General features: G+C 41.5%; 1 protein-coding gene across 1 annotated transcript in view; it reads right to left on the bottom strand.

Annotated features, from left to right (window-relative positions):
* The window catches only part of LOC126176550 (uncharacterized), a 954,985-nt gene that overhangs the window by 83,192 nt on the left and 855,095 nt on the right, over positions 1 to 16,698 (bottom strand). The window contains exon 3 of the mRNA XM_049923708.1: positions 1,790 to 2,020. Coding sequence (XP_049779665.1) covers positions 1,790 to 2,020 — 231 coding nt within the window. The remainder of the gene's footprint in view (positions 1 to 1,789; positions 2,021 to 16,698) is intronic.

The raw sequence follows: 16,698 nt of genomic DNA on the forward strand, positions 1-16,698 counted from the left end.
AATGATAAACACGTCCCGTGTGAGGACAGCTTCAAGGATATTGGCCGTCTCCTTCAGACAAGTTGGGAACCGCAGTAGTTAGGCCGGTATTACACTATCAAATTTCTTTGTCCAATATCTTTGTCCAATATCTTTGTCAAAGATATTTGATGGTGTAATTGGGACTTTGTCAAATGTCGTCCAATATTTGATCAAATCTAGGGCCTCACTGTAGATTTGATCAAAGAAATCGCTTCTGTTCACTGCAATGTGACATGTTACCACATGGAGCGCTAGCATCGCTGCAGCGTTCTGTCGTCTGTAGTGTTTTTATAAACATTGCTGGTAAATACAATTAGTGTGTGCCGACAACTACAAAATTTATAGAGATGTATGAAGGTGATGAGGCGCTTTACAACGTGAGGCACCCTGAATACAAAAACAGATTAAGAAGATTGGAGACCTGACTTGACATAACCTAATCTAACCTAACATAACATAACATAACCCTTACCTGTAGCAAGGAATCGGAGTGTTCAGTGAGCCTGTCTTCTGAAGATGTAGCAGTTCTTAAGTGAATATTGTGCTTTGTGATATGAGGATACACTTCACTGAACACATCCATTCTTAAGTAACTGATGTACGATTTGACGTCTTCCACTGTAAGCTCACGTTACAAGTTTTGTTGAATGCTTTTATCGTGTCGTCGTAAAACCCACGGCTTCACCCAGATTAGATTAGTTTTTCGTTCCATAGATCCGCGCTGAGGAGACCCTCGTGGATGTGGAACATGTCATTTTTTTAAAAGCTGAATAGCAATACTAATAGCATGAATAAATACATCATTTGTTTCTATTAAAATGTCGTCAGTGGAGTAGAAGGAGTTTGCCACTAGTAAGTCTTTCAGGCTTCTTTTAAACTGATCTTCATTTGTAACTAAATTTTTTATGTTTACTGGCAAATTATTGAAGATGAGTGTTCCTGAGTAGTGGACCCCTTTTTGAACTAAAGTAAGTGCTTTTAAGTCCTTGTGCAGATCATTTTTGTTCCTGGTATTGTATGTATGAACTGGGGAAAGAGAGATATATTATTTAGGACAAATTTCATTAAGGAGTAAATATACTGAGAGGCAGTTGTTAGTATACCCAGTTCTTTGAAGAGGTTTCTGCAGGACGTCCGTGAATTTACTCCACAAATAATACGTATTACACGCTTTTGGACTCTGAAAACTTTTGTTTGACTTTACGATTTGCCCCAAAATATTATACCATATGAGATTATGGAATGAAAGTAGGCAAAGTATGCAAGCTTTTTCACTTTTATGTTGCCTATGTCTGCTAACACTCGAATTGCAAATACAGATTTGTTAAGGCGTTTCTGCAGTTCTGTGGTGTGCTCCTCCCTACTGAATTTATTATCGAGTTGTAATCCCAGGAATTTAAAAGACTGTCAACCTTATATGTATGATTCCTTTTTTCCCCCACTTCTTTTCCGCATGTGCACACAATGCAATTGCGGTACGTGCAACTGCTGCGGTTAATAACAAGTTGTTGTCAGCCATCTCGAACTTTGGCGAAATATTTGATGACGGTGTAATACCTCTTCTAGCGCTACGTCAAAGATCTTTGTCAAATATATTTGACGGAATATTTGATCACATCTTTGATCAAATCTTTGACAAAGAAATTTGATAGTGTAATACCGGCCTTAGGTTGAGGGACTGTAGCGGTAAGAGGAGTGGGGCGGCTCACCGCCGTGCCGGAGTCGACGGCGCCGTTGCTGAGCTGCATGGCGCGGAAGAGGCCGAGGTGGTTGTCCCAGCGCGTCTGGCAGCTGGCGCTGCGGCGCGCGCTGCCCGCGTCCGACCGGTAGCTGCCCTGCTTGCCGGCGGCCAGCGCCGCCTGGTGTGCGTGCGCGCCCGGCTGCGGCGACTGCCCGCCAGCACGCGCCGACCCCGTCACCTTGAGCCGCGCCGGAACCACCTTGGCCGCACTGTCCCGCGCCTCGAACGTCATCACGCACGCCGCCACCACGATGAAGCCTGCACACACAGTCAACAGGGGTTCTGTCACAAGAGACTCTTACTGTACCCCCGCGCAGGGGGACCCACAGAAGAACAAGAAAAGAGAAGCGCAACTCCCGTGTGAAAAAGTGGGCAACACTGACCGATGGCAGCGCCTCTAGTGGTATGGAGATGAACCAAAAAGGGATCAACATTGCGGGTTGCATCCCTCCTAGCTTATCTACGCTGTTTTTTTTTCTTCTTCTTTTAATTTTCTTATCTTAGTTTTCTGGGCGTGCTATGTAATTATTTTGGCTAGCATCATAATAAAATAATTTAAACACAGCTATAGCACACTGTAATACAGCAGTGACAACCTATTATTCAGGGGTATTTGTAGTCCAATGTAGCTGCAACAATTTTATTTAGCTTCAGCTGTTTAAGCTACAAGCTTGTTTCGACTTACTGTAAGTTTCAAGTGTTGCGTCTAGTTTTTATGACGCACAAAACATCCTGGAGCTCTTATATGTTGATAGAAATCAATATAAGTGTGTCAGTTTACAAGTATATTCTTGACGTTTGCGTCTGACAGTCGCTGCTTCTGTGATCTTTTCTTGAGTAGCAACTGTCAGGCGCAAACATCAAGAATAGACTTGCAAACTGACACACTTATATTGATTTCTATTAACATATAAGAGCTCCAGGACGTTTTGTGCGTTACAAAAACTAGACGCGACACTTGAAACTGACAGTAAGTCGAAACAAGCTTGTAGTCTAAATAACTGTCACAAGCTAAATAAAAAATTGTTGCATATAAATTGGACCACAAATATTCCTGAATAATGTCATACTTTGACATCTTGTAAGCTGTGGGGGCACTGGAAGAAAAAAACTATTATTAAGAGAATAATCGGCAGTTAAAGGGGTTCAATTAAGAAATCTTTGTCAAAGTGTTAATGAATGAAGAACTCTAAAATTTGTTGCAAGTATGTTTCAGGACTGTAATCTCTGAGTAATTTCCCAGGAAACGTGCACTACTGACCATTAATTTCTTTAAAAAGTTCCTACATCTTATAACTGTAAACGCTTCAACACAAAAAAGAAGACATCAATATTAAGTACCAAAAATAGGAAAGGCGGATAAAAACAGTGAAATTAAAACAAAACTTACTTTTTATTTGTTAAGCACACAGTAAAAATTTCACTATGAGCAACAGTTTCACCTGATTCACTACTGATATTAACAATTTCACATTGAACACCTACCACATGTTTTGGAAACTCGCCCCTGTTTTGCCTATGCCTAGTTTTATTCGTAAAAACTTCCTCGAAAAAATGATCTTCACAAACAAAATAAGTAGCACAATTCACATCAGGTCACAGTTTACAAACACTTTTCCGCTTCAGAAGCAATCCTTGAAGTAGTTTTGGAAACCTGTTGAAATGCTTGTTCCTAGTTGAACCGACGTAATATCCAGATGAACAGCCAGGGAATTTACAGGAGTATTTCTATGTCAATTTGTTGTGTTGAATATTCTGTAAAACATAAAATTCTTCATCAAATAAAACTACTACTGACATATCAATGCTATTTAAGTAAGCAAACAGAAATCACACAGCTTCATTCACGACAGAAGAGAATACATTTCATTCATAGGCTACGAGATTATTTACAGAAAATTAAATGTCTTACCTTAGGATTAATTGCGGACATTTTTCTGCAGGAAATCTCTTCAGTTCCACAGTGAACTTTATGAAATTTAAAGAAATAAATCTGTTTATAATGAAGATGAGTAGTATGTAAATATGAAACATATACAAAGACGACTGTAACCGTGGACTTCAGTACAGAGCAAGATGATATAATATCAATAGCGGACTGATGACGTCAGATGTTAAGTCCCATAATGCTTAGAGTCATATAATATCAATAACCGCCATTGGACAGTTCTCATTGGTCAATTGCAGCTTCGTTTGACCCATAGCGCCATAGCGCCTCTAATGATCTGGAAGGAACTACCTGGCTTGTTGCCTCTCCTCCCATATAGCTTTCACCCCCGTGTGTGTGTGTGTGGGGGGGGGGGGGGGCAGCGCAAGGCGGCTTGAACCACTGCGATAAATAACCCCTTGTTATCTAATGAGTCAGCATACAGTGGCAGCCAGGTGGCGGCGCTGAGTGACGCTGTCTCGCGGCTGCTTTCGAGCTGGAATGAGCAAGACATTCTTTGCCCGATTTCGGCGGGCCGGTTGACTGTGTGCTGCACGGACAGAATCGAGGCGCAACCCTGCAGTCTTTCTCAAATGATTACACAGAACTAATCGTTAAAAAAAAAATGGTTTTCACTTTACTTATAGTTTCATATGTCATCTTCATGGTAAAACGCCCGAAATTTCGGCAATGGTCATACTTATTGTGATATCCTGATTTACGTAAGACGCTGCGCGCGCAATTCGAAAAAGTCTGCAGTGAAAAATATGGATCGCTATGATTTTTCGTTTGGTGCATATTACGTCAAATGTTGTCGCGAATGAAATTTAGGTAACATACCGAATTTTTCCTTAGAGTTGGGACGAGGTCTCTATCCGTTTCCAATCTCAAGAAAATGGGATTTGTATAGCAGATACACTTCCGACTGCACATAGTTGAGAATGAAATATTTAAAACACACCTCATATATCTAAATCATTCAAGATATTGATACGAGATTTTGGCAAGTGAGAGCACAGAGGGGTGTATTTTGCTGCATGGTTAATATACGGAACTTTCTTATCTGTATGAAGATGGCATCTCTTCTTCCGGACATGTCCGAAAGAACAGATGCCATCTTCATATCATTTAATGCTAACCGGCTGATGACCTTCTTCAGTGCGGATGCACACGAATTGCCTGAACTCTTACGGGACTCGGTGGATTGTCTTCCGCGAGTAATGGGTATAATGGCAGGGACACTACGAATGTAGTGTGTGGACTATAAGTTGAGAATGTGGGTCCCACGGGGAGCGTACCTGCGATAAGTCCCTGCAGTCGCACTATCCTCTGTGCCGTCGGTGGCTCAGATGGTTTGCCGGCACGGTAACTCAGAGTGTTCGGTCAGAGGGTTAGCTGCCCTCTGTAATAAAAAAAAATGAGTTAATGGATCAATGACGAACTGATATGGGTGTCTTGCGACGTCCGCCCCGAGCAGATACAACGAACGAAAACGAACAAAATGAGATTTAAAAAAAATGGATAGAGCGTCTGCCACGTAAGCAGGAGATCCCGGGTTCGAGTCCCGGTCGGGGCACACATTTTCAACTGTCCCATTTGATGTATATCAACGCCCGTCAGCAGCTAATGGTATTGATTTAATTGTAATTTCTTTCTTATCTATAGTGATATACCAAGAGCTATGGTTTTTATTATATATTTTTTTCAATCCAGTATTGTAATTTTTAAAAAGTCATTGATAGCTAGTGAAAAGAATATTTGCTGGTCCGAAAATAAACGTAAAATTTCTTATATTACAGCAAATTGACACACTGAGGTTTTCCATAAGGTATTGAGCATTCTGGTCGACTACTGCTTGTTTAACAAGACATTGTTCCAAGATTCTGTCACAATAGCTATTAACAGGTGAGTTTGTGAAATTTACACTGTGTTTTCGCAAAAAAGCAGAACTGAACCTATCAACAAGAAAACTATAGCCATTCCTCATAACTGACGAAGCTTCTTCAAATGAGGAATGCTTAACAATTCAGGCAGAAATGAATCGCCAATTCTGTTGCAATTTTGCATGAATCCTGTAATCCACAGTATTTTTAAAGTGAACGACTGGAACGGAAACATACAAAAGGATTTTCTCCCTGTGTCTCATCTGAGAAATACGAAAATAATTCGCAGCAATGAGGTCTCACGAGTTTGTTCCACCCCCATTTAGAGTGAAGTAGTGAACGTCTCCATCCTAATAATCTTTTCATATGTTAAAGATAGATTATAAATATATATAATTTATTTTAACCTTAATGAATAGTCTCAAGCAGTTCATAAAATAATGACTATCATGTTTTTGTGACGCTTTTATCCACAGATACACAGGCGCCAAATTTGGTATTTCTAATGGAATAATACGTGCTGCGGAATAAAACTCTTTCGTAACTCTGAAGCTGGGAACACACTGAAGACTTGCAGAGTCTTGCCAGATATTTGTCGAAGTCAATATCAGTGACGGATTAAAAAATATTGGTAGTAAGAAGATTCACTCTCCCATTGTGTATAGGGATAGGAACAGGATAGACCACACGATATTTGGTGCACTTTCTCGTATGTCAAATGCAACTGGGATGTAGAAAGAAAATCCTCCGGTAAGCTTCAGCCCCAGCTGTTCATTATTAAAGAAATAAGTTGCAGAGTGAAATTACAACAGAATTGAAAATTTATTTTCATCTAAGTTATTTAACATTTTAGCCAAAAATAGCCACTGATGACTGAGAGGAGCTTAACAAGTTAGGCCAAAATAAATCGTTACTTTTGTTGCAATTTCAGAGTGATCTTGTAACCCACTGTCTTTTTAATAAGGGACAGATGGACTGAAACTTAGCAAATGATTTTCTTTCTGCACCTGAGGAACTGAGGACAAATCAGGACAACTGCTTAGAAAAAACTACATCCTAGATATGAAAATTAAACGTGTAATTTCTTCACACATCTTGTTTTGCAAAAGCCCACAGCAGATCTCGTTTCATTGCCTATGGATGGCTCTAAAAATTACATTATTTCATTACCTCATGGACCGTTACAGACTACTCATTAAGGTTAAAGGAGATTATAAATACATGTACTCTATCTTTAACACATTAAAAGATAATTATGACAGAAAAGTTCACCACTTCACTCTGAATGGGGATTGGAATAGATGTATGGTACCCCGCCCCCCCCTCCCACCGGTGCGAATTATTTCCATATTTCTCAGATGAAGAACAGGGAGAAAATCCTGCCATATGTTTCTATTCCAGTCGTTCACTTTCAAAAATACGGTGCGTTACAGGATTCCTCCAAAATTGCAACAGAAGTGGAGATTTATTTCTGTCTGAATTGTTAACTATTTATCATTTGAAGAACCGTCATCAGGTACCAAGAACGGTTACATTTCTCTTGCGGACAGGTTTAATTTTGCCTTTTTTTGCCAAAACACAGAATAAATTGCTCAAAATGACCGTGCAGTAACTACTGCGACAGAATCGTGAAACAGAGTGTCTTATTAAATAAGCAGTAGGCGACAAGAGTGGTCAGTACCTTAGGGAAAACCTCGCTGTGTCGGTTGGCTGTGTTGTAGCCTCTACCCACCATCCTCAGTCTCGTAAGTAGTTATACTTGAAGTTGCACTGTAAAGTGCGCCTAGTGAAATGTGCGCCCAGAAGAGGTCGGGTAAAGGTGCACTAATCCCCCTGTCCGACACCCCCGGGATAACGAGGCCGCCCGGCAGTGTTAGTGACGTCACACTAAGCGGCCCATAGCCGACGCAGCAGTCCACGGACACCTCCGTACAGACGCGCCTGATGCTAACGATCTTCTGTCCGTCATACAGAAAGGAGCGAACTAATCGATAATTCGAACCGAAGACCAAATTATATACACTCCTGGAAATTGAAATAAGAACACCGTGAATTCATTGTCCCAGGAAGGGGAAACTTTATTGACACATTCCTGGGGTCAGATACATCACATGATCACACTGACAGAACCACAGGCACACAGACACAGGCAACAGAGCATGCACAATGTCGGCACTAGTACAGTGTATATCCACCTTTCGCAGCAATGCAGGCTGCTATTCTCCCATGGAGACGATCGTAGAGATGCTGGATGTAGTCCTGTGGAACGGCTTGCCATGCCATTTCCACATGGCGCCTCAGTTGGACCAGCGTTCGTGCTGGACGTGCAGACCGCGTGAGACGACGCTTCATCCAGTCCCAAACATGCTCAATGGGGGACAGATCCGGAGATCTTGCTGGCCAGGGTAGTTGACTTACACCTTTTAGAACACGTTGAGTGGCACGGGATACATGCGGACGTGCATTGTCCTGTTGGAACAGCAAGTTCCCTTGCCGGTCTAGGAATGGTAGAACGATGGGTTCGATGACGGTTTGTATGTACCGTGCACTACTCAGTGTCCCCTCGACGATCACCAGTGGTGTACGGCCAGTGTAGGAGATCGCTCCCCACACCATGATGCCGGGTGTTGGCCCTGTGTGCCTCGGTCGTATGCAGTCCTGATTGTGGCGCTCACCTGCACGGCGCCAAACACGCATACGACCATCATTGGCACCAAGGCAGAAGCGACTCTCATCGCTGAAGACGACACATCTCCATTCGTCCCTCCATTCACGCCTGTCGCGACACCACTGGAGGCGGGCTGCACGATGTTGGGGCGTGAGCGGAAGACGGCCTAACTTTGTGCGGGACCGTAGCCCAGCTTCATGGAGACGGTTGCGAATGGTCCTCGCCGATACCCCAGGAGCAACAGTGTCCCTAATTTGCTGGGAAGTGGCGGTGCGGTCCCCTACGGCACTGCGTAGGATCCTACGGTCTTGGCGTGCATCCGTGCGTCGCTGCGGTCCGGTCCCAGGTCGACGGGCACGTGCACCTTCTGCCGACCACTGGCGACAACATCGATGTACTGTGGAGACCTCACGCCCCACGTGTTGAGCAATTCGGCGGTACGTCCACCCGGCCTCCCGCATGCCCACTATACGCCCTCGCTCAAAGTCCGTCAACTGCACATACGGTTCACGTCCACGCTGTCGCGGCATGCTACCAGTGTTAAAGACTGCGATGGAGCTCCGTATGCCACGGCAAACTGGCTGACACTGACGGCGGCGGTGCACAAATGCTGCGCAGCTAGCGCCATTCGACGGCCAACACCGCGGTTCCTGGTGTGTCCGCTGTGCCGTGCGTGTGATCATTGCTTGTACTGCCCTCTCGCAGTGTCCGGAGCAAGTATGGTGGGTCCGACACACCGGTGTCAATGAGTTCTTTTTTCCATTTCCAGGAGTGTATATTCTTGTAAACAGCATAAAGGTTCATAACGAAATACCGATTACATATACGGGCAGGAATAGGTTCTAGAACTCATCTGAAAAGTGTTTATCTTCAGTACCAGAATGAACATCAAATTGTCAGGTTTTCTAAATAGAAGAGCACTTTGGGGTGTCGCCCTGTCCGAACACCACAACTTGTCGTGCAGGCAGAGGAGCAGACGGCTCTTTCGTACATGGTGAACTGATAAAGAGGATTGCATACGTTCGAACGAGAATTATAGTGCTAATATTTTTAAAAAAATGGAAGTGATTATTGTTTATTGTACTTCTTCCTGACACGATCACTAAATTTCTACTTTTGGTTGGGTCTTCTGAAATTAAAAAGGGGAACATAAAAATCAAATCAGAATCACGAAATTTAAAAATCGTCTCTCTTCTACTTGTCTAAGCAGACTTTAGAATAAACATTCAATATTCATAGCCGTGGGGCGTCATATGGTACATGTAATGTAAGTAAGATGTCTTGCCATAATAACTAAATGGGCAGGATTATGCGTGTGTATGGGTGACATAAACGCTGCACAGCCTGTCCTCCCATTCCCTACGGTAGGCAGGGATGTTTTCTATACGTGACTACAAAACATGGAAGCAATTCTCTTTATAATTATTATCCTCCATATTGTCGTCAGTATTGACAAGTGGGAGATATACAAGCATTATAAAATTGTGTATCAGGTAAAAAGCACCTTAAAAGTGTAAGTAGGCTGTTGTAGGTTTTCTTATTGGTAACGCCACGTAGTGCTCTGTATGAAAATCGCTGGCTGTGCTGTGTGCAGTCTGTAGCTAGTTTGCATTGTTGTCTGCCATTGTAGTGTTGGGCAGCGGCAGCTGGATGTGAACAGCGCGTAGCGTTGCGTAGTTGGAGGTGAGCCGCCAGCAGTAGTGGATGTGGGGAGAGAAATGGCGGAGTTTTGAAATTTCTAAGACTGGATGTCATGAACTGCTATATATATTATGACTTTTGAACACTATTAAGGTAAATGCATTGTTTGTTCTCTATCAAAATCTTTCATTTGCTAACTATGCCTATCAGCAGTTAGTGCCTTCAGTAGTTTGAATCTTTTATTTAGCTGGCAGTAGTGGCGCTCGCTGTATTGCAGTAGTTCGAGTAACGAAGATTTTTGGTGAGGTAAGTGATTTGTGAAAGGTATAGGTTATTGTTAGTCAGGGCCATTGTAGGGATTTTTAAAAGTCAGATTGCGTTGCGCTAAAAATATTGTGTGTCAGTTTAAGTACAGCCTTGTATAATTTTTCTAAAGGGGACGTTGCATAAAAGGACGGAGTACACATCATAAAATAACTTATGTAATAACAAACAAACAAAAATTATCTTGATAATTTTAATTTAGCTTACCATTATCAGTGTCACTAAGTGGAAGATATTGTACATTAAGTACGATATACTTTAAAAGGACAAAATAATTTACGTAATAACGTAAACTTTTAAAGTGATAAGGCATAAGACGATTTATCTCGTTTAAGACTGAGTACACATCATAAACGAAGGAAATGCAGGATATTAATCTTAAAAAGACTAGGACTAGTTCAGTATGCGTATGTAAGAGGGCATATCGCAGAACGTTGTGGCGGCCATTTTTCCGGCAGCAGGATGTTTACGTCGGTCATCTGCGTGGAGGCGTCGACGCGGCTCGGACGGGGCAGCCAGCGCCTCACTGCGGACACAGGCCAACTTCAACAGCGCGTACCTCAGCCAAGCAGATCATCATATCCACTTGGCTGGACGAGGACTTTCGGAATTCAAGTAGGTGGTTCAAATGGCTTTAAGCACTATGGGATTTAACATCTGAGGTCATTAGTTCCCTAGACTTAGAACTAATTTAACCTGAGGACATCACACACATCCATGCCCAAAATGCGACCGTAGCAGCAGCGCGCATCCGGACTGAAGCGCCTAGAACCGCTTGGCCACAGCGGCTGGCTGAATTCAAGTAAACTTCCCGTAGACGACTCTCGGTGTGCAAGTCGACCGTGAGTTAGGGAGGTGTTAGTTTCGATGAATACGGAGCGCAAATGTTATAGATTTTTGTGTGGGCGGAAATTTCATTGGGCGCAATTTTCATATATACATATTGGAAGCCCCGCAAGTAGAGGCTTGCAGGTAGCTGTGAAAACGATAGCTTTCTACGGTCGAGAGTGAGGAAGAAATTAAATTAAATTACCTATTGTTCATGCGTTCTACGGATCGGAGCGTGGAATGTCAGATCCCTTAATCGGGCAGGTAATTTAGAAAATTTAAAAAGGGAAATGTACAGGTTAAAGTTAGATATAGTGGGAATTAGTGAAGTTCGGTGGCAGGAGTGACAAGATTTCTGGTCAAGTGAATACAGGGTTATAAATACAAAATAAAATAGGGGTAATGCAGGAGTAGGTTTAATAATGAATTAAAAAATAGGAATGCGGGTAAACTACTACAAACAGCATAGTGAACGCATTATTGTGGCCAAGATAGACACGAAGCCCACGCCTACTACAGTAGTACAAGTTTATATGCCAACTAGCTCCACATATGCCGAAGAAATTGAAGAAAAATATGATGAAATAAAAGAAATAATTCAGATAGTGAAGAGAGACGAAAATTTAATAGTCATGGGTGACTGGAATTCGGTAGTAGGAAAAGGGAGAGAAGGAAACGTAGTAGGTGAATATGGATTGGGGGGAAGAATTTTGCACAGAGCACAACTTAATCATAGCTAACACTTGGTTCAAGAATCATAAAAGACAGTTGTATACTTGGAAGAAGCCTGGAGATACTGACAGGTTTCAGATATATTATATAATGGTAAGACAGAGATTTAGGAAACAGGTTTTAAATTGTAAGACATTTCCAGGGGCAGATGTGGACTCTAACCACCAATCTATTTGTTATGAACTGTAGATTAAAACTGAAGAAACTGCAAAAAGGTGGGAATTTAGGGAGATGGGACCTGGATAAACTGACTAAACCAGAGATTGTACAGAGTTTCAGGGAGAGCATGAGGGAACAACTGACACGAGTGGGGGGAAAGAAATACAGTAGAAGAAGAATGGGTAGCTTTGAGGGATGAAATAGTGAAGGCAGCAGAGGATAAAGTAGGAAACAGACGAGGGCTACTAGAAACCCTTGGGTAACAGAAGAAGTATTGAACTTGTCTGATGAAAGGAGAAAATATAAAAATGCAGTAAATGAAGCAGGCAAAAAGGAATACAAACGTCTCAAAAATGAGATCGACAGGAAGTGCAAAATGGTTAAGCAGGGATGGCTAGAGGACAAATGTAAGGATGTAGAGGCTTATCTCACCAGGGGTGAGATAGATACTGCCTACAGGAAAATTAAAGAGACCTTTGGAGAAAAGAGAACCATTTGTATGAATATCAAGAGCTTTGTTGGAAATCCAGTTCTAAGCGAAGAAGGGAAAGCAGGAAGGCGGAAGGAGTATATAGAGGGTCTGTACAAGGGCGATGTTCTTGAGGACAATATTATGGAAATGGAAGAGGATGTAGATGAAGATGAAATGGGAGATATGATACTGCGTGAAGAGTTTGACAGAGCACTGAAAGACCTGAGTCGAAACAAGGCCCCGGGAGTAGACAACATTCCATTAGAACTACTGACTGCCTTGGGAGAGCCAGTCCTGACAAAACTCTACCATCTGGTGAGCAAGATATATGAGACAGGCGAATTACCCTCAGACTTCAAGAAGAATATAATAATTCCAATCCCAAAGAAAGCAGGTGTTGACAGATGCGAAAATTAACGAACTATCAGTTTAATAAGTCACAGCTGCAAAATACTAACAGGAATTCTTTATGGACGAATGGAAAAACTAGTAGAAGCCGACCTCGGGGAAGATCAATTTGAATTCCGTAGAAATATCGGTACACGTGAGGCAATACTGACCGTAAGACTTATCTTAGAAGCTAGATTAAGGAAAGGCATACCTTCGTTTCTAGCATTTGTAGACTTAGAGAAACCTTCTGACAATGTTGACTGGAATACTCTCTTCCAAATTCTGAAGGTGGCAGGGGTAAAATACAGGGAGCGAAAGGCTATTTACAATTTGTACAGAACCCAGATGGCAGTTATAAGAGTCGAGGGACACGAAAGGGAAGCAGTGGTTGGGAAAGGAGTGAGACAGGGTTGTAGCCTATCCCCGATGTTATACAATCTGTATATTGAGCAAGCAGTGAAGGAAACAAAAGAAAAATTCGGAGTAGGTATTAAAATCCATGGAGAAGAAATAAGAACTTTTAGGTTCACCGATGACATTATAATTCTGTCAGCGACAGCAAAGGACCTGGATGAGCAGTTGAACGGAATGGATATTGTCTTGAAAGGAGGATATAAGATGAACATCAACAAAAGCAAAACGAGGTTAATGGAATGTAGTCGAATTAAGTCGGGTGCTGCTGAGGGAATTAGATTAGGAAATGTGACACTTAAAATAGTAAAGGAGTTTTGCTATTTGGGAAGTTAAATAACTGATGATGGTCGAAAGAGAGAGGATATAAAATGTAGACTGGCAATGGCAAGGAAAGCGTTTCTGAAGAAGAGAAATTTGTTAACATCGAGTATAGATTTAAGTGTCAGAAAGTCGTTTCTGAAAATATTTGAATGGACTGTATCCATGTATGGAAGTGAAACACGGACGATAAATAGTTTGGACAAGAAGAGAATAGAAGCTTTCGAATTGCGGTGCTACAGAAGAATGCTGAAGATTAGATGGGTAGATCACATAATTAATGAGGAGGTATTGAATATGATTGGGGAGAAGAGGAGTTTGTGGTACAACTTGACTAGAAGAAGGGACTGGTTGGTAGGACATGTTCTGAGGCATCAAGGGATCACCAACTTAGTACTGTAGGGCAGCGTGGAGGGTAAAAATCATAGAGGGAGACGAAGAGATGAATACACCAAGCATATTCAGAAGGATGTAGGTTGCAGTAGGTACTGGGAGATGAGGAAGCTCGCACAGGATAGAGTAGCATGGAGAGCTGTATCAAGCCAGTCTCAGGACTGAAGACCACAACAACAACAACACATTATTCACGCGCAGCGGAAATGACCAAGAAAACGGGCCAGTACATATTTACAAGTAGCCAGCCAGGATCGTGGTTCTAGACAGAAGCGGCGTAAGATTTCCCCATACTGCTATGGGAAGCTTTCCAATTTTATAGCACAAGCGTCCCTCACTCCGACGAGCACAACAATATTGAAAGAGGAGAAGAGAATGCGGGGCAAGTATGTGATAATGCGATGAGTAATTTGGGGATGTGAGTAGATGCTGCAGCATTTGAATACAGCCTCAGTGTATTGCCTCAGGGAAACTAGAGTGACCGTCTTGGGAACGAATTTTTTTATTATGTGAATATCTTGGTTGTAAATGAAGATATGGGAGAAGTTGGTTGTTTGAAAAACTGCACAATAAACACTCAATAAAATTTCATAAATAGGATGTTTCAGCTACAGGCAATGCCATTTTTCTATTCGGGTAAGTCTTTGTTATCAAATATTTCTAAAATAATGAGATATTATTAGAATCGTACATTCTATCCAAAAGGGTACGTCAATGGTTACTTAACGTTGCTTACTTGCAAACTGAGCGCATTTAACATCAGTTACCAATGACTGTCCATTGTTTGATTGTCTGGTGAGTTAACGAAGCAATACTGCGAAACATCTCAAAAATACAAATTTAAAGGATCCGAACTGCTTCAGTTTGTGATACTAAGACTTGCATTAGCAATATTTGAAATAACTAAGTATGACAATCTATGATTGCGCACAATACAAAATTAGTTTTACCGTCGCCTTATCAAAAGCACGTAAACAATGCTAAGGATGGCCCTTAACATTTCTGCCATCTAACGCCCTTAAGTTCACGTGACATATGGTGAGAGAGAGACAACATTATATACTAACTTAAAGAATTATTCACATTTACTTGATTAGCGACAACATTTGAAGCTCATTTGTGTTCAGGAAAATATTCAGGGTCTTTCTCTGAAGCGTAGTTATCCACATCATCGTCAGATTTGTACAAATCGTCTCTGAAAATAATTTTCCAGACACGAAACCGCACACGTTACTACTACTAGCAGTCTTGTTTTTGTCACTTACCACTGTCTATTTCTATGGAATGTAGCTATCTATGGAAATGAAAGATGGACGATAAACAGTTTGGGCAAGAAGAGAATAGAAGCTTTCGAAATGGAGTGCTACAAACCAATGTTGAAAATCAGATGGGTTGCTTACGTAACTAATGAGCGGGTACTGAAATGAATTGGGGACACAATAAATTTGTGGCACAAGTTGACCAAAAGAAGCATTCGGATGATAGAACACACTTTGAGACATCAAGGGATCACCAATTTAGTGTTGGAGGGAAGTGTGGGGGGTAAAAATCATAGAGGGAGACCAAGAGATGGAAACAGTAAGCGGATTCAAAAGGATGTAGGTTCAAATAGTTATTCAGAGATGAAGAGGCTTGCACAGGATAAAGTGGCATGGAGAGCTGCATCCTTCGGACTGAAGATAACAACAACCATAACAACTGTTTACATGCACATATCCTACCAAAGTTGCAATTAGCGAGACTCTGACATTAGACACATTAGACATTAGACACATTTCTCGGTTTATCGTGGAACTATCAGCCAATATGAATGAAGTGCAAAAAATCTCTCATCGTGTGCAGCTTACCACCGTTTACAGCCAAAATCTTTATGTAATTCAACCTTAGGTCACACAGATGTATCATTACCAGTTTCGACTTCTTAGCAAATTATTATTACACTGTAGCGTCCCCGTGAATTAGATGGGATGGTATGATTACAAGCATTAAAAGCTTTATTTTATGTTAGGTTAACTGCAAATAATACTTAAAAATTTGTTTGCAAAAATATTAAAACAGCTATTCCTCGAACTGCCTTATGTTTCTGAAATTAACTGGAAATAACTATTCCTGGTCTTATCGGAGATCGCTACAATGGCTCTCTCAGCAATATGCTCGACTATGTAGAGACGAATGTTTGACAACTTAACCTTTTCGAGGTCTGTCTCCCACAGCAATATTATACGTGGACTGCCACGTAATTAGAATTGCGGAGAAAAGAATGGTGAGTGCATTCAGATATTGAGTAACTACAAATGAATTACACAAAGAGTATGTTTCACCTTGGTTTTAATGTTGGTGCTTTACACAATATCTTTTAAGTTGATGCCTGTGCTCCTGAGTGTAGCATTTATGTAAATTCATGAGGAATGAAACAACTGCACAGAGCAATGGCGGAAATCGTGCACTTCGTTCCGATATCCACGCTAGAAAAAGTAAAGAAGAAGACAGAGACATCCGAACATCGTGTAATAAAAGAGGCGATGAACGTAATTCCCAGCAGTAATGCATAAAAACTGGTTATCTGCCCCTGTCTCTAAAAATGTAGACAAAAGTTTAATTAATGATTGTGTTGATGTTCCTACATGATGTGTTTAAAAAGAAAGATAAATGTGGTAGACAAATACTAGGAAATTTAATTCCAAATCAAGCTACACGCCCCTGAATACGTTATGTAGTAGCTCGTTCTGCTTAACAGGCTCGGAGAAGTGCTCGCAACCTAAACGTATGTGTTTCAACAATCTGAGT

This window comes from Schistocerca cancellata, chromosome 3, assembly GCF_023864275.1.
Source record: "Schistocerca cancellata isolate TAMUIC-IGC-003103 chromosome 3, iqSchCanc2.1, whole genome shotgun sequence".
In the NCBI taxonomy this organism is placed as follows: Eukaryota; Metazoa; Arthropoda; class Insecta; order Orthoptera; family Acrididae; genus Schistocerca; species Schistocerca cancellata.